The sequence below is a fragment of the Eurytemora carolleeae genome, unplaced genomic scaffold (genome assembly GCF_000591075.1).
Source record: "Eurytemora carolleeae unplaced genomic scaffold, Eaff_2.0 scaffold1004, whole genome shotgun sequence".
NCBI classification, from domain to species: Eukaryota; Metazoa; Arthropoda; class Copepoda; order Calanoida; family Temoridae; genus Eurytemora; species Eurytemora carolleeae.
In genome coordinates this window covers 57,035-84,156 of record NW_019396892.1, presented here as the reverse complement: position 1 = coordinate 84,156, position 27,122 = coordinate 57,035, and the positions used below count along the sequence as shown (strand labels likewise).

The 27,122-nt window shown below is 31.4% G+C and overlaps 1 protein-coding gene across 4 annotated transcripts; it reads left to right on the top strand.

The window, feature by feature from the left end:
- On the top strand, nt 1-19,517 carry LOC111709845 (uncharacterized). Of its 4 annotated transcripts, none has more exons than XR_002766953.1 (8): nt 1-126; nt 12,835-13,373; nt 13,807-13,860; nt 15,604-15,678; nt 16,461-16,553; nt 17,774-17,888; nt 18,725-19,194; nt 19,403-19,517. XR_002766953.1 is itself a non-coding variant. In XM_023483760.1 (7 exons), the coding sequence occupies exons 2-7, from the start codon at nt 13,320-13,322 to the stop codon at nt 18,883-18,885; spliced, it is 552 nt and encodes a 183-aa protein (XP_023339528.1). In that variant the 5' UTR covers nt 1-126; nt 12,835-13,319; the 3' UTR covers nt 18,886-19,509. The 4 variants fall into 4 exon arrangements, 2 of the variants coding, with proteins under 2 accessions (XP_023339528.1, XP_023339529.1); XR_002766952.1 differs by having other exon boundaries at nt 19,389-19,517; XM_023483760.1 differs by having other exon boundaries at nt 18,725-19,509.
- Nucleotides 19,518-27,122: the final 7,605 nt, after the last annotated feature.

Genomic DNA, 27,122 nt, shown 5'->3' with positions numbered 1-27,122 from the left:
AAAATGAAAATCCCTGAAACACTAATTCCTCCGACTGCTCGTGTCTCTGAAGACAATACAGCTGTTTCTACTCATTAACAGTCGAGGGGAATACTTCTAGACAATCTGTAGATATAATTGAATCAGGTAATATTATTGATCAACACGAATTCAGCTAAATCATGAAAAGAAATTCAAAGGATATTTATTCTCACTAGCGTCTGACATCTTACAATAAAAAGTAATGACTTGCTTTTTTAAATTTCTTCAGAAATATGAAAAATCTAAACTTTTTTTTAAGAAGTCAAACTTTGGCTTCTTTGGTAAGATGAATCGAAAAGACATATATATCTAGCTATCTAAGAAAATATTGAAAGCTTACACAAAAATATCAAAAAGCTTAAGAAAAATCAAGCTTTTAGCCAATTCATATTTTGTCTTTCAAATATAGTATAAAAAAATTTAATATTAGCGCTTTTCACATATTTAGAAAATAATATTTTATGTTATACAATAATTATTTTGTATTTTACAAACCGAAGTTTGCAATGTTAGAAAAAGACATATTTGAAGCATGTTTTTTTTCAGGGTTCCATTATTTTATCTATCCAAAACTGATTAAAAAAACATGACACTTCGTTTCCTCGACTGTATATTTTACTTCCTCTAGCTCCCTTATACAGTGTCAATCCTACAGTTCTAGTATTTTCACTTTACTGTGAGGAATTTAATTTCTGCCAAGTACAACAGTTTTTAACTTAAAACGTGAAGAAAGTAGGTTGCGAATATTTTTACGATAGAATTCTGTTTTTGAAATCATGTAAAAGCCTATTAGAGAGAACTAAAAACTTTTTTTATTTAATATTTTTCAATGGCATAGTTTACAGTGAAATGACAAAACTACTAAAATAACTAAGATTCAACTATAGACTTGAAAAAGGATTGGTAGTAAATAGCCAAGATTGTGTGGAATAGAAAAACATTTTTGTACACAAACTTTATTTACATTTAACGATACAAACGGTTAGCGTTGGATCAACTATAAGATTAATCTAAATAACACAACATTTGCCTGCGGCGAATATATTTCCATTTGACCCTTCAGGCTCAGTACTGAGAACTGGCTTGGTCTTGGGGCATAAGATGGCTGATGAAACTCCTTTCTAACTCGGCCATCGAGTGCTGTTACATACATTTCTCCGGCATTGATTTCTCCCTAGCTCTGCCCTGTCTAACTGTACTGACTTGATATAAACAAGATAAGGAAGGTTTCAATATCCTTTAGGGTTTAGCCTGTTGGATTATCAGACTGGAAACATACTAAGAGATCAATACCCTTGGCGTTTGGCTTGGGCTAGATTTATTGCCGCTTGGGAGCAATATATACTGTATGGTACTATATACAAGTTGTAAACCCTTGGGTTGGGTTCACAGCAACAATCAAAATATCAAAAATATGAAACAGTGAGAAACAAAAGACTCTGAAATAGGAAGATATCATTAGAATTATGAATTTATATAGTCTGCAATGATTATGAGATTATCAATTGTGCAGTGTACAGAAAGACCAATTTCACTCAGTGATTCAGAAATTAAAGCTATTTGCGTTGATTTAACATGAAATATTACTTTACTGTCGTCTTACTATTCCACTTTTCTCATTCTCACTGTACAACAATTTGTTCATGGCCTTTAGTATAATTTGTAGATAATTGTTATTGAATATTGGATATTGGAAACTAGTCAGTTCTATTACCTGGTTAGAAGTAGTAAACAAAATATTCATTCAGTTTAGGATTAGAAGTGACAAACCAGTATAAGCAGTGATAAAAAAGATCAGCAGTAATAAAAAATCAGCAGTGATAAAAAAATCAGCAGTGATAAAAAAATCAGCAGTGATAAAAAAATCAGCAGTCATACAAAATAATCAGCAGTGATAAAAAAATCAGCAGTGATACAAAATAATCAGCAGTGATAAAAAAGGATAAGAAATGATAAAAAAGAATCAGCAGTGATAAAAAGATTAAGAAATGATAAAACAGAATCAGCAGTGATAAAAAAGGACAAGAAATGATAAAAAAGAATCAGCAGTGATAAAAAAGGATAAAAATGATAAAAAAGAATCAGCAGTGATAAAAAAGGATAAAAATGATAAAAAAGAATCAGCAGTGATAAAAAAGGATAAAAAATGATAAAAAAGAATCAGCACTGATAAAAAGGATAAAAAATGATAAAAAAGAATCAGCAGTGATAAAAAGGATAAAAAATGATAAAAAAGAATCGGCAGTGATAAAAAGGATAAGAAATGATAAAAAAGAATCAGCAGTGATAAAACAGGATAAGAATTGATGAAAAAGGATTTTCAATAACCGAGCTTTTTATTTTTACTTTCAAGAAAACATATTTCTGCAAATAATCTTTTGAATGAGAAAGACCTTTGCACAAATAGTAATTTTCTTAACAGAATCTAGTTACTTTCAAAATATTATTATTATTAATTGATTATTAATTATTAATAATTGAAAAGTAAATATTACAAATTATAAGTATACAATTCTTGAATAGGATTTAATAAAAATTATGCCAAATAGTTTTTCATTTGTTGATAACAACAATATGTTCATTCTGCATTGATTGTTGTAAACAATTAAATACTTTTAACATCTTGGGCTTTCCCAAAAAAACTATTGCCATTGTAATTAAAATTGAGAGGAATTGAGTCTTTGCAACAAACTCACAATTTCTAATCCCCATATCTTTGAAACCTGATGGTGTAAATATTTGATATGGTTGACAAAAAAACTTTTACTGATTATTTTCTTTACGCTAATTTCTAACACAAATGGAAATAAATAAATATATTTAGAAACTTTCATTTTCTAAATATTTAGTTTGGTACCCCTGTAAATACCTGGCATAGACACTGTGATGAATACTAATTTAATTCCTGTGTAGAAATTAACAAGTTAGGGAGTTCGTCTCACAGTAGGATATACACCAATAGAGTTATAATAGATAGAGACAAGTATACTTGAGTACAAGCAAATAAGGTAGATCTTAAAAACATTTCACATACTTTCTCCCAGCTTTCTACAAACTCAGTGACCCCTACGGCGGAATATTTATAAAAATCCACACACGTAGCACAGCACGCTCAGGGGAGGAGGTTCCAGCTAGCACAAGCAGGAAATGGGGGAAAAGGGGGAATATAGACTCTATATATCTCCATTATCCCATCATACACACGCTTCCCAGCCCGGATCTTTAATCTACCAAATACATTGAGCCTAGAATTTAAGACAGTGTAAATTTGTAAAACTAGGTTTTCAGATTTCAATAATTTTGTCAGGAAATTTCTTATGGATAATTTCATATACTTTTTGTAATTTCTTAAATTAAAATTACACAAATGTCGTGACTCTGAAAATTAAATTTTGGGATTTTTTTCCGGCCCAGCTGAGAGATGTAAAACTTTGTGAGGAATTTTGAATAAGAAATCGGGAAGTGATATACAAAACATACTGTGAAATAAGGAAATAAATATTTTGAAATAAAAATAAGAATGTTGTATATTTTTAAATTTCAACATATTTCAAATTTCAATGCAGGAAATGCATGAAATTTCCAAATTCTTAATGTGAAAATGTACATACACAATTCCCATCCTAATTATACAAAAACCCATCCTACTCACTTACAATACATTTGATAGGCATCCTACTCATATGCAATACTCGTCCTACTCACATACAATACATTTTATAGGCATCCTACTCATCTACAATACCCGTCCTACTCACTTACAATACATTATATAGGCATCCTACTCATATACAATACCCATCCTACTCACATACAATACATTTTATAGGCATCCTACTCATATGCAATACCCGTCCTACTCACATACAATACATTTTATAGGCATCCTACTCATCTACAATACCCGTCCTACTCACTTACAATACATTTTATAGGCATCCTACTCATATGCAGTACCCGTCCTACTCACATACAATACATTTTATAGGCATCCTACTCATCTAGAATAACCGTCCTACTCACTTACAATACATTATATAGGCATCCTACTCATATACAATACCCATCCTACTCACATACAATACGTTTTATAGGCATCCTACTCATATACAATACCCGTCCTACTCACATACAATACGTTTAATAGGCATCCTACTCATATACAATACCCGTCCTACTCACATACAATACGTTTTATAGGCATCCTACTCATATTCAATACCCGTCCTACTCACATACAATACGTTTTATAGGCATCCTACTCATATACAATACCCGTCCTACTCACATACAATATTCGTCCTACTCACAAACAGTATGCGTCCTTCGCCCATACAATACCCGTCCTTCTCCCAGACAATACCCGTCCTATTCACACACAATACCCAATCTATTCACATACAATACCCGTCCAACCCACATACAATACCCGTTCTATTCACATATAGTACCCGTCCTACTCACATACAATACCCGTTCTATTCACATACAGTACCCGTCCTTCTTCCCTACAATACCTGTTTTATTCACATACAGTACCCGTCCTTCTTCAATACAATACCTGTCTTATTCACATACAGTACCCGTCCTTCTTCAATACAATACCTGTCTTATTCACATACAGTACCCGTCCTTCTTCAAAACAATACCTGTCTTATTCACATACAGTACCGTCCTTCTTCAATACAATACCTGTCTTATTCACGTATATGATACCCGTCCTACTCACAGGCTTATCTTGTTTTCCGTAAAGTAACTTTTATAACTATTCTATAGTTTTTATTTTTATAAGTTTAAATTTAATATTGTTCAATTATTACCCTTCAGAATAAGAATAAACATATTTTAAAACACTTTCAGAATATTTACAAAAGATATTTTATTCTAGTTTTTCTTTTCCTTTTACTCAAATTTTTTCAAGTGTGATCTCGTAATCAAAACTTTCTAAAATGTCTTTTTTAAAGTTAGAACAGAGTGAATTTAACTCGCTCCTCTGGCATTATTTGTAGAATTTTTTGTTATTTTTCTCAAACGTGAATAAGCCGTTTTAATACTCTTGAATAACCTGACTTCTGCATGTTATCGATCCATCTCTCTTTTACAAAAATTCTGAATTTTATATTTTTTCATTTAAATTTTAATATTCTCCTAACCTTACACTTGAGACATTTTGACTACATACTTTAAACACTTTCCGAATATTTTCAAAAATATTAGGTCTGACCTTTTTTATTAAAATTATGCAAGTGTATATGTAGGTTTCTATCAAGTCAAAACTCTTTCGATATATAACTAATGAGATATCCATTCAGTTCAAGCAAATTCTCTTGAAAATATATAGATTTAAGAATTTGGATTTATGAATAGCTAGAAGTAATTTTACTACTGCGTTATATCAATACATACAATAAATACGACTTTTTATTTTTGATCGGGTTTTTTTCTAATTATAAACAAACAAAGATTCTCGTTTATCCATGATTATGTGTATCCATGCTGTTTGAAAGCTTGGTAGAAATTAAAAATTGAAATCGAAAATCGTCTTCACTGTATCGATATATTTGACGACTACTGTAAACACGGCTAGTTTTAAACTACAGAGCGTCCCATATCATATTAGATTGCCTCCAATCTTTAACACCAAAATAAACCCTTAATACTCGAAAAACTTATTATTTTCCGCAGAAAAAGTCTTATATAAGCCTTATGTTATTTTTCAAAATGATTCATTCTAATGAAATTTTCTAATTAGTCCCGAAAATCGTAATTTAGACCCGTTCTCGGTCTAATATGATGTGGGACACCCTGTACTTTCCCTGCGCTGGTTAAAGTAAAATCGGCAGCACCGTGGCAAGATAACCTTTATAAAAACAACATTTTTTTGGTTTTTGTTCCATTGAATTAAGGAAAATAAAGGCAGGTGAAAGGTGAAAACCAGTTGATGTCCAAATTCCATTTTTCCCTCATGTGCATCATATTTGAAAATTTTGTCTTGAAAATATCTAGCCCAAGAAATATATAGACCAGGAACCGCCATATCTCATGCGTCAAATCTGTGTACTGCATGCAGTGGGAGGAGATCAAAACAAAGAATTCAGGGGCAACGCATCATTTTTGAGGGCAAAGGGCCCAGGGAGTGGAATAAGAATATATTGCTATTCTAATTTCCATATTGACCAGAAAGCCAAAAATGTGAATTTGATGTGTATTAATATCATATTAGTTTGTTAAATCAACACACAACGTTTACTTAAAACTACAAGCGCACAGTGTACGCAGTACACATCAGTAAACACCATAATGAACACATGTTTGAGGCAAATATATAAACTAGCTGAGTTTGCTTAATTTATTATTTTATGAATGATTGACTCAAGTCTGCAAGTGTTGTGTATTAATATAACTCAGTCATAAGCTGTTTTCTATTCAATACAGTGCTCTATACAAATATTCAAAGAAGTAGATTTTAAAGGGACAGTAGGCGTAATTTCAAGTGACTCTTCTATTTTAGAGAAACATATCAGATTCACAACAGTACCCGTAAAAGCTTTGTCTGATATCCTTTTTTTCTATCGGAAAATTGATTATTTTCAGTTATGGTTTCTCTATTTAATAAAATTTGGACTTTTTCTTAAATACATTGGATGAAAAAATAAAGGAAAACGACATTATTGATACCATTAAGGTTTTTCAAAGATTTTGATCAGAGACATTGACCTGTGTCTTGCACATAGTGTGGTATGTGACATGGAATCCCAACTAGGAAATAATGAAATTATTTTCTTTATTTTAATCATGAACTTTTGATCAAGGAAATTTTTACTTTTCTATGATTGATATATTTTTAAAAGTATTCTGAGAAGTGGGAGCATTCTTAGAAATCAAAAACATACTCCTTAAGGAAATTTTATAAGGAAAGAAAACGCAATCACTCCATTGTTTTCTGGATACCACTGTATAAACCAACATGTTAGGGATATACGTTCATTCATTATCAGACATGAGATAACAATTAGGGGGGGGGGTCTTAAATGTGGAGAAGTACTGTGAAGNGGGGGGGGGGGTGATCTTTATGACTTTAAATTCCAAGAAAGGTCAAAATTTCACCTCAAAAATGTGTACGGGGCTGGGTTTAGAATTCTATATTTCCGTAGTATATATATTGCATTTGAGCAAAAATATTTTGTTCAAAATCAATCGAATTATGCAAAATAAAGTTGAATGTACGTTCAGTCTGACTTTTCTATGTGCATGATTTTTGACTTGGCGCATGAGTTTAAGATTAAATATTGCGATTAAACAAGATTTTAATTCTGATAAGCCTGATACAATAATACATGATAATGTAGTTTAAAAATTGTTAAAAAGGTGCACTTGGAAATCAAAGTAATATATTTCTCCTCTTCTAAACAGATAAATGTTAACTATATTCTGAACTCTGCCGCCTAGGGTTTGGTTCTATTTCTGAACTCTGTGGATCAGAGAGCGTGACCTGTGACTAGAAACTGCTCGTCTGCTTCATGCCATTCTATAGTGTAGTGCTGTGCTGTATGCTCATAGTTAGCATTCTTATCCGCCTTAAAACTTATATTCTTCCGCCTTTCATGTATTCTTACCCGCCTTCAGTGTATTCTTATTCGCTTCAAAACTTGAATTCTTCCGCCTTTTTTGTATTTTTGTCCGCCTCAATATTTGTATTCTTCCGCCTATAAACTTATACTCTTCCGCTTTTATTGCATATATAGGTTCGCCTCAATATTTGCATTCTTCCGCCTTTACTGCAGATTTATTCGCTTCAATATTTGCACTCTGCCTTTTTTATTGTATATTTATTCGCCTAAATGATCGTACTCCCGACTTTTTCACTAATAACTATCCGCCTTTTATGATATTTCATCTGCCTCTATACTAATATTATTCCGTCTGTATTTTTGGTATACTTGCCTGGGTAGTCCGCAGTACTCATATTTACTTTTATTTTCCTGTTATCATCATTTACATTTATTTCTTGATTTCTTCCACCTTTAATGTATTTTCATTTGCCTCCATATACTCTCCTCTTCTGCACTTTCATATTCACCCAGTAGGGAGTAGGGAGTAGGGGCTAGGGGGTAGTTCTTGAAGCTAAACCTTCTGTTAATATTTCAACATTTCAAAATGAACATTTTAATCAAAATTTTTAAGAATGAACTAGGTAACACTTAACAAATGAAAGTTGTACATTATGTTTTTGAAAATTAATTATAATTTTTATGAATAAATTAGGGAAAGGAAATTATCACCTCTTAGTTCTATTCTAGAGCAGAAAAAATAAATGAAATAAAACTTATATTTTATCATTCTTTTACAGTCTCTCATCTAACATATTGTAACTGATAAGTTTTATGAAAACAAGGCTTTAGTGTCTCTTATCTAACATATTGTAACTGATAAGTTTTATGAAAACAAGGCTTTGTTTAGGGCGCTTCGCACCCATCTTCTATTTCAACTTTTCATTGTGGCTGTGAGGATCTTCTCTTTGTAAAAACAAAATCAAAAAAGTTTCGTAGATTTAATAATATTTTTACGTGGATTTTACAAATATTACAAAAATCTCAATTTTGGAGATAACTTTTTGAAATTCTGAGAATCCACTCCACGTTGGATATACTCACATTTGAATTAAATTAAAAACATAAATTAGATTTACAACTTACCTGCAATTTACTTTATAGATTGACGTGAAACTTGACTTGATAATTTCTGGCATTCCTCTTTCGACCGTAGTTTAACAATTTTAAATTAGTTTTTATAAATATTATTAATTTATGTTTTTGTGCGCTGAAACTAGAAGTCTTTGAAATTGGATCTTTGTAGGATAATAAACCTTAATGAACTTTTAACAAAATACGTTGGTATTCTAAACTCTCTTTAATCATTCATGAAATGGACGTAAATTGAAAGAGTAAAATGTTTTTTCCCAGGCGCAATTTATCTGCTTTATGGTTCTATTCCATTACTTAATTTTCTTATTTCGTAAACATACAAATTTAGACTAACCAGTGTCCGAATTTAATGAATTTAAGCCGCGTCTCAAATCCTCCCAAAACCAGTTTCAATTGAGCGCCGGCTTGAATCTTGAAAAATTTAATACAATTTTAAGTGGAACCAACCATATTTGAGCTGCGGCTTAAATATAAGACGTGGCTCAAATTTTTAAAATTCGGTCTCAGGGCTATTTGCGTTCGTTTTTTTCAGTCAAATTCAATTGAATTTTGATTTATATTTCAACCATCTTTAAATTTACAAAGTTGTCGTCTTCATCTTAAACGCACCCAAAGACAAAAAAGTTTAAAAGAAAAAAGCGAAAAATGTATGTTTGATAAAATAGGTCAAATTGTGAAAAATGTATGTTTGATAAAATAGGTCAAATTTTGAAAAATGTATGTTTAATAAAATATGTCAAATTGTGAAAAATGTATGTTTGATAAAATAGGTCAAATTGTGAAAAAAGTATGTTTGATAAAATAGGTCAAGTTGTGAAAAATGTATGTTTGATAAAATAGGTCAGATTGTGAAAAATGTATGTTTGATAATATAGGTCAAATTGTGAAAAATGTATGTTTGATAAAATAGGTCAAATCGTGAAAAATGTATGTTTGATAATATAGGTCGAATTGTGAAAAATGTATGTTTGATAAAATAGGTCAAATTTTGAAAAATGTATGTTTGATAAAATAGGTCAAATTGTGATCGAAACCGAACTTATGATTCAGTAAGACACACAATCTAAATAATTAACGGTATACTTACATGCAAAGAAGCCAAAATAAATATATAGATATATCTGGTTGCGCCTATGTGCATCCATAAACAACTGCAGATAATGTCAGGTTAATAATCAATAATAATCTATAGTTATAACGATATACCATTTCAGAAACATTTAATTAAAAAATGTAATTCTTTTCTTTTTCTACCATTGCAAATTTAACAGAAGGAGAATATAAAATTCATGCGACGTTACAGCGGCGACTTTATGACCTCGTAGATCCTCGAGTTTTGAAATTCAAAACATTTTCATTCTTCTCAATAGCTTTTCAACAAGTGGAGTTAGGATTGCAGATTTAAAATCTTCCATAAATTTTACTTTACCTTGACGTGCCTCGGGTATTTCTTGAAATGTGACACATTTTTTTCTTTACAATATCTTTGTCAATTCTATGTTTCATGTTTCTGCAATATATCTAATATTTTTTAGGAGTTATACATGACTTTCAATTGAGTGCAGTTATTAAAGAATTAATTATAAGTCTGATGTAAAATGTCCAGTTTTCAAATAAAAAGAACAAAATAACTGATTACTCTCCACAAACTGTAATTTTCTAATTTCTAAATATTTTCAACCTTTAATATTTCAAACTTTACTGTTTGAGCTGACAGAATTCGTTGTTTGAAATATCAATTGTCCTTCATGACATCCGGTTGTGTAAATATATAAAGATTAGAAAATTAAACGTGATGAAGTTCTTTAAATCCTCTGATAGTTATCCTGAGGGCTCAAGAAAGGTATCAGAATTATATTGAAGCTTCTTAAACTCTTATGTACAGACAAAACCTGTAAATAAAACTAACAACGTTTGGTAGAATGCACGCCTGATATAGCTATACGTTATACTCATTAATCGAAGTTACTAGTGTGAGCTATGGAAATTCTTTATGTATTTTAGTTCTACCATTCAGTAATCTGTATTTAAATTAAAATATTAAAAAGAAAATTTATATTTAAATTTTCATGAATGAAAGAAAAAGGGAGTGCTGTTTATTGTCTGATTAACTGAGTAATAATTGATGATTTTTAGGTTTATTTCATTTAGACTGAACAAGTGTTCAAAGTTAAAATTGAAGTTCTTAGTTCTATGCATGTTCGAACACCAGACAAACTGTGTTAAGCTATAAACAAGAGATACAAGGAGAAACATAACCCGGAAATTTTCATATTTAAAAAAAAAGAATTAAAAAATATCTAAAATTTTGCTGTGAATTGGGTGTGCAACTCTGTAAATAGAATGTCACATAAAGTTACGTTGTCAGTCCCTTCCCAATAAGAAAATTGATCACCGATGGATCTCAGATATAAGAGATTTCATCCCAAACTCGTAAACTACGCAGTTCGCGTCTATTCCTGTGATTTGACGCATATTATGTGTTTATGCGAGAATAAAAGCTAAGCTAAAGCTCTCAAAACTTTATCCTATTTTTTAAGAAAATACCTGTTTTTTTAATAAAATGTTATATATGCTTTATTCTACGCTTATCAGCCACGTTGGCTAAACTGAATTGATCATACGTTTATTCAAAACCTTTAAATTTTCGCATGAAATGAGTGAATTTAAGTCAAAAATATTCAAATTTCGCCGTTAATCCCTATCAACTCAAGATATTGCCAAACAACCCTTCGAGACTAGAAGAAACCCGTCCTTTAATTAAATGTTTATATCGAGGTCAACATAAAATAGGAAAAGTCGAACTAGCCCGGTCTGATTGATTTTTAAAAAGTTCTGATAAATCTTTAAAGTCTAAATTATCGAAACTCTCCAAACCTTCAACATCTTTTCTTTTTTTAAATAAAAAACTTTACACAAACATGGAATAATGAAATGTGAGTGTTGTAATCTCATATTATTATTATTTTCAAGAATAACATTTTCTAAGCTCTGGGGGACAAATTTAAATTGGACATTTGAAGGCAAGCCCCTCCCCCATTTTACACTTTCTCCCCAAAAAATCATTAATTTTTCCCTATTCAGCGATGTAAAGTATTTGCATTCAGTCGTACCATCCAGTCTGGACTACCCATTGTAGGGTCGACCCAGCACGTTGTATGCAACAAATGTAGCCTGGCAAGATCACAGTGAATAAAGTCATCAGCAAATAAACAGATTAAATCTACGTTATGTAACATATATTTTATGAAATTATAAACCAGAATTATGATATAATTAGTTAGATATTGAATATTGCAAATATTCATTATTCAATGTATACAATATATATAATTTCTATTGAACAAAAGAATATAATAGTATACATTATGTTGTAATAAGTCCCCAACTCTACATACATAAATACTAGATAGAGTAGCTTGAAAAAAACTCTATTATGCTTGATTATAAGGAGTTCATGCCATCCGTTTTCAATTGCGTATATAGGGGAGGCAAGGAGGTTTAGTAGTAAAACTACAAATTTAAGTTTTCCATTTTCTTAGAATAATGAACAATGTACAATTAATTCAAATATTGCATAACTTTTCTTTTTTAAAGATTTTAGTATTTATTTATTATAACACTTTATCTCGCAAACTAAATTATTATAAGCTCTAAAATTAGTAAAAATCTTATTTGAAAATTTGCATTCAGAAAATACAAGAAAAATCTCTGGGTATTCTGTGCGTATTTTGGCGTTAAAGCTTGAAGATAATCTAATATGATATGGGACGCATTGTATGTGACAAAGAAAGATTATGTTGCAGAAATAATTGGATTTTCATAAAATTAAAACGGAATAATCTAATATTTTTAAAAGATTCAATAAATTCTTAATTTAATCAGAAACCAATTTAACTGAATTAAAAGAGAAATTTTTCAAAAATTTAAATCATTTTCTAAACTTAACTTCACGATTTCTAAAAATTACGTCTCAATAAACTTTATCGTCAAAATGGAAAATTCGTAGAATAGTTGTATAAAAAAAGTAATATCTATATTTTTATGAATATCTTTTGAAAAATTAATAGTTCTATTTTTAAACAAATTATTAATGCTGTTTTTTCAGATACCTCAAGAAAAACTTCAGTAACCTATGAAAATCTCCGAAAACCTCTGAACACCTCTGGAAACCTTTAAAAACCTCTGAACACCTCTGGAAACCTTCAAAAACCCCTGAACACCTCTGATATTCACCAATAAGCTTTAATAAAGTGAACAATTAAGAATGCAAGAGAAGTCATGCGGCTTGATAACAACTCAGTGAATCTTAGAATTTAGTGAAAATCGTGAAACCCATGAAACAAGAAAAAGTTTAAACCTTTAGGAATTCTCGATACGTTACGCTATGATTCAATAGAAAAAATCACAAAAATGTAAACCAAAGTCTACCCTATAGAAAAGGTTGTCCTTCAAGTGAAAAAAAGTTCTTATACCAAAGAAAACAAAACCTGAAAAGTTTTAAATCCGCGAAAACTTACTTTCAAATCCACGAAATGTGAAGAAATGTGCAATACCAGTGTACACTTTACCTCAACTATTAAATGAAAAGGAATGAAGTGTTTAAATATGGGAAGCTACTGCTCTCAATTATCATCGCCGCGTAAGGTATTTTTTAAATATTAGCTATATCTTTGCGTAGACCATATGATATTTCAAACCATGAATTCTGCCAGACCAACTTAAAAAGTTTTTTTTTTTTAAATTAAAGGTTTCAACAAAGATCAAATTGGGGCCCGGGGTCCTAAATTTGAGCCTATTAAATGACTTCATGCAAAGTTTTAACATTATATTTCACTTTTTAAAAAAAAAACACAATCTGTACAATATTATGTGCAACAAAGTATTAAATTGACCCCACCCCCCCACCCTGTTTCTCCTCTGAAGATTTTCTTAATAAAGTGGTGTGAGATAGTAAATATTGTTAAAAATGTAGATCTAATTAGAGTTAAAATTTTCTCTCAAATTTCCTCAACAGAAACTTTACCTCATGCTTAATTATTTAATGTGATAATTATTAATTATAACCAAATATATTTAGAATTCTATTCTGCCTCCTCCAGATCTCTCAACTCTACTCAACAATTATGAAAAGGTAAAAACAAAAAATAATTTAAAATAGAATCTCTGATGGAGATTTAATAAATTTCATTCAATAAATTTCGGTTAGGCGTCAATTACAAAGTGGTACCTCGGTATTCTTTCAATATTTATATGAGTAACAGTTAGAAAGATATAATCGAGTTTTATCAAAAAGTGCTAAATTCGGACAATTTTTATTACTGTTTCCTTTTGTATAGATCTGCAAGCAAATTTTTTAAAGAAAATCAATTGAAATAATCTATTTTACGAGGTTTTGCTTTTCAAAATTTGTAACAAAACTTTCGAGGTCTCAAAACTTCATTCTGTAAAAAGCTTTTTAGCTTTAATAAACTTTGCAATATTTTTATCCTTTAAATAACGTTATAGCAAGTTTGTTTTTGATTGTTTTGGTTCGTTTTTTGCATTATGTAAGAAAAGCGAATGTTTATAAAAACAATTTGAAAAACATTTTCTTTTCTTATAATATTTTAAATGTTGACTATGAAAGAAAATATAAGAAAAAACAAACCAACCGTTGTGAATCGGACATGCCACTCTAACTTACGTCATTATTCTCTTTTTGTGTAATTTTTTTATAATGGATCCAAGCATTCCTAGTTTTCTAATTCCTAGTTATATTTTCATACTAACATCGTAGACCTCTGATATTTCACGAATTAAAAAGAAATAAGGGTTAGAAGCAAAGAGAATAGAATATATATTCGAGAGGAATTTACTGGAAAAAAGCGTAAAACGGCCATTTTGTTGTACTGTTTCCATACTGCAGGTGTACTTCACATATTTGCGCTATATAACCTTTTGGACCCTGGAACATCATTTTAAAGAAAATCTAAAATTAATATTGAAAGAAAACCAAATTATTAAATAGGCTGGTTTCATAATTTACCAATGATCATTTTACGTAGACTCTATGCCTTTCAATTTACAAACGATGATTTTCCGTTATAACTATAAATCAATTGATGTTTTTATTCACCTAATTCATTTTGTAAAGTATATTTAACAGCTTTAAAAAATTCGAAATTGAAATGGATAGTCTAGGAAACATACTGTATTAATGTACTCTACTGCATATAATTTGTGAACATTTAGATGATTTGTACACTTTGAACTCCCTTTCAGGCTGAAAGGGACTCAAAAATGCATACCAAGAGATTGTCTAAATTCCCCTCTAATATATATTCTATTCTCTTTGGTTAGAAGTTTAGAGTTCAATTTTCCTTTAGAACTTAATTAGAAACATATTACGTTAAATAAATCAACATGTTTACTTAAAACTATTTCCATTTGCTGGATTTGATCAAAGATATCATTTTCATTTTCCATTGGTTTGCATGGAATTATTTCAAAATAATTCAAGAGACTTGTTTTTTATTTCACTAATCACAATTTCTAATGATGAATTTTTGTGGTGAATGATTTTAAATATATTTTAATGTTAGGAAAGTCAAGATAGTGCTACTTGTTAGGAAAGTTTTAATATATTGTATTGTTAGGATAGTTAAGATAGTGCCTACTAGTTAGGAAAGTTTAAATATATTGTATTGTTAGGAAAGTCAAGATAGTGCCTACTAGTTAGGAAAGTTTAAATATATTGTATTGTTAGGAAAATGCCTACTAGTTAGGAAAGTCAAGATAGTACCTACTAGTTAGGAAAGTTTAAATATATTGTATTGTTAGGAAAGTCAAGATAGTGCCTACTAGCTAGGAAAGTTTAAATATATTGTATTGTTAGGAAAGTCAAGACAGTACCTACTGGCTGGAAAAGTTTAAATCAAGCTTAATTTCCATGGATGAAAGAACAGACCAGGTAACTTTAATTGATAATTTTAAAAGATATTTTACTTGTTTGAACCTAATTAAATATTGTAAACACTGTAGTCTAATTCTAAATTAGATTGAGTTTCTTGAAAATTATTGTTTCACATGATTTTCATAAAAGTGTGTTAAGAAACACCTTCCTCTTTTTATATCCTATACTTTAATAATATGTTATTTTATAATTTAACATGTACAAAACAACATAATTCAAAAGATAATTTTCAAATATGTCAAACCCCCCCCCCTGCCCCCCCCCCCATTGAAAACAAACGTTTTCTATGGGTAATGTTTTCTCTCAGAATTGCTCAAATATTCCGTGAAATATTTAGAATAATTAAAATATTTAAAGATTATTATTATTAATTATCGTTTTCTCCAAGCTTTCGTTTAATCTAAGTTTAGCATTTTTGAAACAATCATCTTGTTTGATTTCTCATTTTATATTTTCTATCACTTTTTGTGAAAAATGCTTGAAAATTTTTTTTAAATTTGTCTCAATGTCACAATTAAATTCAAAGATATTAGTTTGATTCGAATAGCCACAAAGGAAAATTGTTAATGTATGTATTTCGTAGAATTGTTTTTAGTAATTAGAATTTTGGCGTTTTACGGGGCTTCATGTTTTCAGATTTTAACTTGAAAAACATCTTTTATAACTGTACTGCAAGTACAGCCAAGCAGTATGGTGGGTTTCTAAAGTCGTGTTTATATGTATTTTTATGATTGAAAGTGGAGAATATACATTTTACATATAAAAATATTTAATTCTAGATTTGGAGAACACAGTTGCTTGAATTCGTTCTTGTTTGTAGATCTGCTCTACAGCAGGGTTTAGACAACCAGGATACACTCAACTCTCTCAAGGTACTAGAATATACAATATAGCAGGGTTTAGACAACAAGGATACACTCAACTCTCTCAAGGTACTAGAATATACAATATAGCATGAATTAGGCAATCAGAATACACTCAACTCTCTCAAGGTACTAGAATACAATATAGCAGGGTTTAGACAATCAGGATACACTCAACTCTCTCAAGGTACTAGAATACAATATAGCATGGTTTAGACAACCAGGCTACACTAAACTCTCTCAAGGTACTAGAATACAATATAGCAGGACTTAGACCACCAGGATACACTCAATCCTCTCAAGGTACTAAAGCATAAGGTTTGGATAACCAGAAGTTATCTTTATGTATCAAGGAGTACCTGGAGGAAGAGGAGTATCTGTATATATCCTGTATATCTAGAAGTATCTGAAGGAGGGAGGAGTATCTGTATATATCCTGTATATCTAGGAGTACGTGGAGGAGGGCTGTAGATGTTTCTTGCCCCCCCCCCCCCAAAAAAAAATGGGGTCATCGAGTTGAGGTGTATGCGTTGCTACTAAGTAGATGTGAAATATTTTGAGATTAAATAATACATTAGTGACAAAGGGGGCAAGAAACACCAATACGGAGGAGGGAGAGTATCTATTTAAATACTGTATGTTTAGGCGTACCTGGAGGACGGAGGAGTATCTTATATATCCTATATGTTTAGGAGTACCAGGAGGAGGGAGGAGTATATGTGTATATCCTGAGCTGAAAACTTTAGAATGGGATATCCTTAATCCCGATCGGTAAATTAATCTAGAGATTATTATAAAGAGGAGAACAAGCCTTATTAAATCTGGAGATTAAGAAAAAGAGTGGATCAAGCATTAATCCTGATATCCACCATTCAAAAGTTCCCAGCTCTGTATAACTAGGAGTACCTTGATGACGGAGGGTTATCTGTATATATCCTGTATATTTAGGAGTACCTGGAGGAGGGAGGAGTATATGTATATATCCTGTATAACTAGGAGTACCTAAAGCAGGAGGAGTATCTGTATATATCCTGTAAATCTAGGAGTACCTGGAGGAGGTAGGAGTATCTATATATATATCCTGTATATCTAGGAGTACCTGGAGGAGGTAGGAGTATCTATATATATCCTGTATATGTAGGAGTACTTTGAGTATCTTTATATATATATATCCTGTATATCTAGGAGTACTTTGAGTATCTTTATATATATATATCCTGTATATCTAGGAGTACCTGGAGGAGGGAGGAGTTTCTGTATCGGATCTTGAGCTCCGAGAAGATTTGTTTCAATCATTAGAATCCTATATCTCCAAGTCCTCAGGAGCGAGGGGAACCAGGGCAGGTAAAATAAAAACTAATTTTTAAAAACTATTAAAATAAATTGGTTTTATCATTTGTCAAAAAATCCCATTCTAACTTTAAGAATAAAACAGAAAAATACATATATTTGAATACGTAAACACAGAAGAGCATGATAAGGATGATACTTCCGGGATAATCAGATTTAATATATATATTATCCTAAATTATCATTATAATTTTCCAGATAATCTAGAGATGCAGAATTTATATGACGTTGTTGGAGGACAAGCTTATTTTTATTCAGGGACCTTAGAAAAATAGCCCCCCCCCCCAAAAAAAAAAAAGTCCTTTCCCCCAAACTTAGCAATTGTATTAAGCGTAATTGCAAGTGAACCTTCATGTAAAGATGGCAATGTCTGATTCACAACGGTCCCTTTCTCATCAATACTGTGGAATTAATATATTGTTGTTTAATAAGTTTAAAAGTTGGTAAATCTGATAATTCCTATATATTTTCTGTTTTCTGTTTGATAGAATAGTTTGAAATATCTAATGTTTACACCATCAGCTGTTTGAAAGGTTAATATAATCTTCATAAATAAAATGTGTAAATAATTGTATTATTGTTCCATTTAAATTTTAAAAAAGGCCCATTGTTTTTGTATAAGAGGAAATCCACTTGTCCCTTATAGAGAAATCCCAATTAAAAATAATCTAACTTAAAGAAAAGAAACATGGATAACTCATTCATTCTTGATCAGACAAAGGTTTCTATGGTACCGTTGTGAATTGTACATGTCATTCTGTAACTCGAGGGTCACGTAAAAATTAAATTTGCATTCCATTTAATCCTAATTATTATATTTTATATTTCAGCATTATCTGGAAGCCCACCGTCTAGTGCTAAGGTTCTGGAAAACCTGAAGTTGGTCCTACTGGATCCAAGTGTCTGGAAAACTCTGGAAAATGAATATTCAAGATTTCTTAAACAAACCCCTAGTCCTCCTAAACTAGCAGTTATACTATCTATACTCTAGCTATTTAAACCCTAATCCTCCTAAACTAGCAGTTCTACTATCTATACTCTAGCTATTTAAACCCTAGTCCTCCTAAACTAGCAGTTCTACTATCTATACTCTAGCTATTTAAACCCTAGTCCTCCTAAACTAGCAGTTCTACTATCTATACTCTAGCTATATAAACCCTAGTCCTCCTAAACTAGCAGTTCTACTGTCTATTCTCTATCTATATAAATTAGCACTGCCCACTATCTGTACTTTAACAAAATATGTTTAAGTTAATGTATTCTACGATCTCTTCTATAACTGTCTGATATAATTCAAGATGTCCCAATAAACATAAGAATTAAGTGACGATTTTTTTCCCCTTTGATCCATGTGCCATTTTTAAAACAGAACCCCCGACCAATCCTAGTCTAGGGAATTCAAAAATGTGGTCCATAATATATAAAAACTCTTTGTCATGTTTTCTACTGTCAGAAATAAATTTTCACGTCGTCTCTTGATTCCCATATTATTAGGACACTTTGTACAGTAACTGTACTCTTCTATCATTTGCAACAACAAAATTAATGTGATATTTGAAACCTAATATAACAATTTTGAACCAGGCAAAGAAAATAAATTTAAACTCACACTGTTTTTGAATATATAATATTTTATTTTTATTTTTTTTTACGGTTTCAAGAACATTTTCAAATCTGAATGAAAAAATTCATAAACCGTGACGTAAACTTTTTAATTTCTTAAAATGAAAAAGGGATGAAAAGACATTTTCACGAAATAGGAAAATAATTTCAAATCAAATCAAATCAAAATTTACATATTTGTCACAAGCATACATTACATATATTTGATTTCTATTAGATATATATATATATATATACATATATCTGCATCACATGATTAACAATGTGATTTTTTGACAGAGAAATTATTTTCTGAAATCCATTGACACCAAAATTTGGGTGTTAGGTATTTTTACATCTGTAATATGTTTTATACCGCTAAATATCCAAATTAAATGTTAGAGCGTTATGTACATTAAATCACCTTCAACCCGTTTATTTACATAGTTAAGATGACATCTATATATAAATTTGGCTTGTCTTGGTGTTTGTTTGTTTGTTTGTCTGTCTGTCTGTTGGTATCCAATAAACGTCAAAACGGCTGAACCGATCGGGCCCAATTTTTTTTGTGGGACATCTAGGGACCCCAGGGAAGGTTTATGAATGGTCAAAGTTTCAAATATTTGTCTCCATCAAAAATCGATCTCCATTAACCCTATCCCTGCTGGGGTACTTGAAAACCAGGATATGCTGGGGGGGGGTCAATTTGACCCCCCCCCTCTAAATCCCATGTTTTATGTCCAAATATGACAAATGATACATCATTAGAAAGCTCTTGTGCTCTACTTTTAGAATCTGCAAATTTGCAAAAATTGAATTTTTTATCGCAAAATCCAGTTATATAGTAAAAATGTTTGCAAAAAAATAATTGTCCAAAAAATGAAAAATTATACATTTTTGAAAAGCCCTTGACCATGCCATTTCAAATATGCAAAAATTTTTGCAAAATTTTAAATAACCTGATTTTTAATCAAGAAAAACTAAAAATGTACAAATTTCCTTTGACAAGTTGTTTGCAAAAAATTTGCAATTTTGTTTTCGCAAAACTTGTGCAATCCGTTTCCTTATGTCATAGGCTTTCCAAAAAGCTAAATTTTATCAAAATCTGACAAGTGAAAAAGGGTCAAAACAAAGATTTAGTTTGTTACAGGCAAAAGCAGTCATTCAGGCAGTGTGCCTGAGGACTCAGGCAGTTAGTATTAAAGCCCGGTTTTAGGCCTAAAGGGAGGGCTTTAGGTATGTAAGCAAAGTCAGAAAATTTCAACAGCCTCAGACCAATACTTTTTGAGTTATGTAAAAAAAACTACAGGGGGGGGGTCAAATTGACCCCCCCCCCCCGCAGGAATAGGGTTTAATTTTTAAAAAAATTTTAAATCCACGAAATTTTTTGTGAAAATCCGCGAATTATTTTTGTTTTGTTTTACGATGTACACAAAGAGAACATGTTCACAATTAATTTAGAAGATGGCGCGAAGCGCCTTCTAAGGCTAGTTAAATAATAAAGCGTAAAAGCAGAAAAAATAAAAAACACATAAAATTGCACTTATTTCGATGTAAGTTAATCATTTTAGCTGATTTTAGCCTAAAATTATCAATGATATTTACAATTTTGTCAGACATAGAAAACTGAATTGTAAGTCGTGACGTAGATACTGCAGCTGAACTGAGAGTGTGCGCATTCTGCGTTGCCATCTGTTGTACTTGATAATCTATTTTAGTCATAGAGTAATAAAACGAAGAGGTTAAGCATAGCTCAGATGTACACAACCGACCTCCCTAATAATTAATTAATAGAGTGGTCGGTTGTATACATCACGATATGTTTACGTATCTAACACTGTACACTTGTATATAGAGTGATCGTATTTCTAAGGGGGGTTTTATGGAATTGACGAATTTTTAGATTTTATTATTTTATTACTCTATGATTTTAGTTTTTAGTCATTACCAGTAGAAGTGGAGTAAATATTCAGTAGAGGTGGAGTAAATATTGTCTTTGATTAAGAATCATGTAAGATATATAGCTAGAAATGTTTTATTTATAACTGGGAGGTCAGAGTACATTTTACAGAAATATAAGAAACAAATTACAAATATCCTTAGGGACATTTATAATTAAGGAAAGAAAATAAGGAGGGGGCACGATGATGAGGAGGGGGAAGTGGGGAGGGGAGGATAAGGAGGAGGGAGAAGGGAGAATACTGATAGGACAGGTAAAAAGAGAGAACAGTCGGAGAGATTCTCTTCTCGAGGTTGGTAATAAATACTATAGTATCTTCTCTTCTCTACATCCTAATCTTTCAAGTCAAATTAAATAAACCTCAAATGAATTTAAAATCTTACTTGTTTTCGATTGAAACTTCTCTTATTAAAGATCTATGGAGAAGCACAAAAATATTTTAAAGGAATTGAGTTTTTGCCACAAACTTAAATTTTCGAATTCCAATAACTTAGCGACATTTGATATTTCAAACTTAGATAAGTTGAGCTAACATAATTCATAGTCTGAAATATCTAAGGTTTACGACAATTGGTTGGATCAATACAAGGACTAGAAAATCATAGTCTGTTGCAAAGATTCAATTCCTATCTCGTATGTAACCTAATAAATGAAAAGACACAATTCCTATCTCGTATGTAACCTAATAAATGAAATTTTCTAATACTTGCGTGGAAATCAAAACAGGATCTGGAATGTACGTTTACTTTATTTTCATTCATTTTACCTATTCCGGTTTTTCATTCAATTGAGAACTGATTTCAGAACAACAAACTTGATTCAATGACAGGACTTAATTTTCGGTTATAATGATTCTTAAGTTTACTTGACGGTTTTGGGACATTCTGCTTCTTTATCAATTATTATAATCATTATAAGAACTATTACATAATTATAATTGTTAAAGTATTGATAAAAATATAATGGAAAAGAGCAAATTTATAAAGGAAAGAACGAAATTAATTAATTGTAAGGTCAGAACTTTTGAGTTGGGATCATCTTGTGTAGACCTAAGAAGTAATTTAATTCCATTTAATTATCTTTATGTGATCGTAACCTAGGACCGCATTGAATGAATTAGAGAACATTGGCTGAACTACTTACCGCTGGTTCAAATCCTGAATCATCGATTTAAGGTTAAAGATTCATGAGGATTTGAATCAGTGATTCAGGATTTGAACCAGCTCTAGGTAGTTCAGCGACCTCTCCAATTAATTAAATTCGGTAAAATGAAAGAATCATGCGGCAATCTTTTCTCTCAAACTTTAAAGTTGTCCCAGACAATATCGAAACCAAGCGTTGTAGCGCCGTTTCACACAAAAGGTTCAACTTCATAACCATAGTTTTGAAGTGTTATCAAAGTCTCTTTCTTTGTATTTTTTCATAAATAATTTCTAAAAAATTTCATAAAAAGTTTAAATTAAATATATTCGTGTACTCATAATATGCAACGTTATGAAATGTACATTTGGTGTATGAACATGTAACTGTAAGAAGTCATAAAAAAACATGTCCTGTGCACAAATCAATTAATCCTAGTTATACTTAATCAATTCATTTACTCGTGACAAAGGATCAGAGTTTCTCTGAATAAAAAATAACCTTTTTTTGGTAAAAAAATAAAAATGTTTTACAAAATACAGTCTCCGGGATGTCAGGGAAACACTATAATGATGATTTGATCACGGAGGAATGATGATTTCATTTTCCTATTTTATTTAGAAATCTAGTCACGAGCTTGATCAAAGAAGATTTATGATATTAATGTCGGGATCAGAGCTGTAGACAGGAGTTAGTAGAGCCAGATTCCTAAACCTAGCTTCCTAAGCCAGTATCTTCCTAAACCAAGCTTCCTAATCGCAGCTTCCTAATCCCAGCGTCCTAATCCCAGCTTCCTAATCCCGGCGTCCTAATCCCAGCTTCCTGATCCCGGCTTCCTAATCCCAGCGTCCTGATGTCAGCTTTCTAATCCCAGCTTCCTAACCCCAGCTTTTTAATCCCAGCTTCCTAATCCCAGTTGTCTAGTCCCAGCTTTCTTAAACCAGCTTCCTTATCCAAGCTTCCTTATCCCAGCTTCCTTATCCCAGCTTCCTTATCCCAGCTTCCTTATCCCAGCTTCCTAATCCCAGATTTCTAATTTCAGCTTCCTAAACCTACCTTTATAATTCCATAGCTTCCTAATCTCATTTTTCTAATCCCAGAGCTTCCTAAACCCAGCTTACAAATCCCAGCTTACTAATCCCAGATTCCTAATCCTAGCTTCCTAAAACCAGTTTACTAATCCCAGATTTCTAAAACCAGCTTCCTAATCCTAGCTTCCTAAACCCAGCTTCCTAAAACCAGCTTCCTAATCCTAGCTTCCTAAACCTACTTCCTAAAACCAGCTTACAAATCCCAGCTTACTAATCCCAGCTTCCTAATCCTAGCTTCCTAAAACCAGCTTACTAATCCCAGCTTCCTAAAACCAGTTTCCTAATCCCAGCTTCCAAAACTTCCTAGACTAAGCTTCTTAATCTCAGCAAAGAATGAGAACGATTTATATTTATTATTACTCAAATATGTCAAATCTTTGTAAAAATAAAAGAAAAATTTAAAAGATATGAATTATTCTTTCTTTATAGTTCCTTTCCCTGTCAATTTTCATCCTGGAAGCTAATTAGTTTGAAAATAGAAATAGAAGATTTCAGATTCGGACCAGATGCACATATTTCAGATTCGGACCAGATGCACATATTTTTCAGATTCGGACCAGATGCACATATTTCAGATTCGGACCAGATGCACATATTTCAGATTCGGACCAGATGCACATATTTCAGATTCGGACCAGATGCACATATTTTTCACAACTCACAAATGAAAAACTTGAAATTTTTGGCAAACAAATAAAAAACGGAGCACTTGCCACAAACTCTTTTAAACTTTAAAAATCTATTTGAATCAAGTTTTACAATATTTCAAAATATTTATATGATATCAGATGAAAATGTTTTGAGATTTCAATATTTCTTGTTCTTGATTTTCTTCTTGTTTCTAGTTGTACTTCTTTCAGCTAATTTTGAAAGAAAATTTTTTGGGGGGGATATCCTTGTGGTTCGCCACTTACAAAGGAAAGAACCATTTTTAGAGGATCTTGCTTTTTTTACTTAACTCTGTATTTAATTAAACTAGCTGAGAGGATTTAGCTGTTTTTTTTTCGGAACTCTATATAGAATTGTTTACTTATGAGTTGCATCTGACTAAGCAAAACACCAATTCCTGATAATTGCTTAGGGGGTAGGGAGAGTGCTTGCCTCCCCCCCTCCCCCCTACACGTTTCCTGGCGGGGGGGGGGAATGTCTTAAAAGCCCTTCTTAAAAGTCTTCAGGACTTCTTGACATATCAAAGGTCAGCAACATTATGCTGTAAAGATGTAAGGATTAAAAAATTAGATTTTAACGCCAGTAATTAATGTCACTTATTAGCGGCAGTAATAATTATTTACAACTACTTTAAAGGGAAGTTAAGTGAATTTTTCTTTACCAAGGGTTCCCGAGACCAATATTGTCACAAAACATCCTGTGCGCAACGAGGGATGTTTTGCAGGCCAAATTGGTCAAGGGAACCAGTGGTTAAGTAAAATTATTAATTTCTCGAAGAAGTAGTTGTTCACAATTTTATTGTCTTCTGAAAATGCGCAAATTTTTTCACGAAAACTTCGCAGACCGGGTCGTTAATTTACTTAGTTGTCCCAAGGGACGTAACTTAACTTAACGTCCCTCTGATGAGGGATTCATAGTTTTTTAAGTTTGTAAAAAGCCGGTAAAACAAATAAAAACATAATTCAATATTCAAGATTATATGAATAGGCAGCAATCCTAGTAGAGTTAACAAGTGGCATATCCTTCAAAAAAGACCTTTATTTTATATAAAAGATGTTAATGCACATAATGTTATGAAAAGTTGCTTAAATTTTAAAAGACTTGCAGGTCCACTCTAAAAGTGTTGCAAACCTTGGGCTTTGATTTTATCTCAATAACTTAATCATACATTTTTGTAGTCCTAGACATGTTCATTTTATATCTAAACAATATTTGTTTTCAGCTTTAGTTTCTCATCGATGTTTTGCGTGAGATAATTTACTAGCTGTTTCAATTACTATTACTGTATCTGAAACTAGCTGAAGCACTTTATGCATATTCAATTTAATTCATAATTTTGAATGTAAACTTAATTCCAAGTGACTTGCCATGCAAAGATAGCAATGCCCGATTATCAACAATACCTTAGAAACCTTTTTCTGATCTAAAGTGTGGCAGATATTGTCGTTTTTCTAGGTTTTAAAATTTTAATCTGAATAATTCCTATTTATTTTCCATCATCAAATGTGCGCAAGTCACTTTTTTTTGGAGAAACCACGATTAAAAATATTCAGTTTTCCAAAATAAAAACATTGATATATAATACACTCTTGATTTGAGGATTTTTGGTAATGAAGACGACATTTTCATATTTTCCAGTAATGTTCGAAAACAAGTTGTAAGCTAAATATTATTTTAAAAAACAAAATCAAAACTAGTATGAAATATTAAATTTTTCGCAAACACTCCCTTTAAGAGAGAGACATTACTGCAGATAGATTGTCTACATAGTTTTTGTTTATAAAAAGCCATCGCTATCCTCAGTTGAACTTTGAAACATTAAACTTAAGTTTATACTTCATGTAACCTTTAGTTTTTATACATTTCAAAATAGATCTAACAATATGTTTCACGTTGGACTAGGGTCAACCGGAATTCGAACCAGACCGACCCCTTCTACCGGGCTTAGTGTCGCTCGTCAAGTACCGCCCCGCCCCTATCCTGTGCTGGCTCAGTTTTTCCTTTGATGGGGCTGCCAAACTTTTGACGGTACCTTCCCTAATATAGTCCTGATTAACTAATGTGGTTTAGTTCTAAACTTTGAATTCATTGGATCATTTTCTAACAGGAAAAAAACTTAAACAATAAAAATGTTTATTTTACAATACATTTCGGGCAAAAGTAAAGATAACTGATCATGACCTATATTCATCATGCTATTTTTTCATACCAATAAATTTTTGCTTGAAGCTAGCTATAGGCAAATACTTTAATATAAATGATTGTTACTTTTTATTATTCATGTTTCTAAGAGCTCTTTCAAACATCTTTTGATCAGAGGGATTAAGCTGCAGAGACTTACTAGAGTCTATCCTCTTCTGTATATAAAGGAAAAAAGAAGGTTAGGATGTCAGTCTAATATTAGAAGTATATAGGTAGAATGTCAGTCTAACATTAGAACTATAGCTAGGAAGTCAGTCTAACATCGGAACTATAGTAAGGAATGTCAGTCTAACATCGGAACTATAGTAAGGATGTCAGTCTAACATCGGAACTATAGTAAGGATGTCAGTCTAACATCGGAACTATAGTAAGGATGTCAGTCTAACATCGGAACTATAGTAAAGATGTCAGTCTAACATCGGAACTATAGTAAGGATGTCAGTCTAACATCGGAACTATAGTAAGGATATCAGTCTAACATCGGGACTATAGTAAGGATGTCAGTCTAACATTAGAATGATAGGTAGAATGTCAGTCTAACATCGGAACTATAATTAGGATATC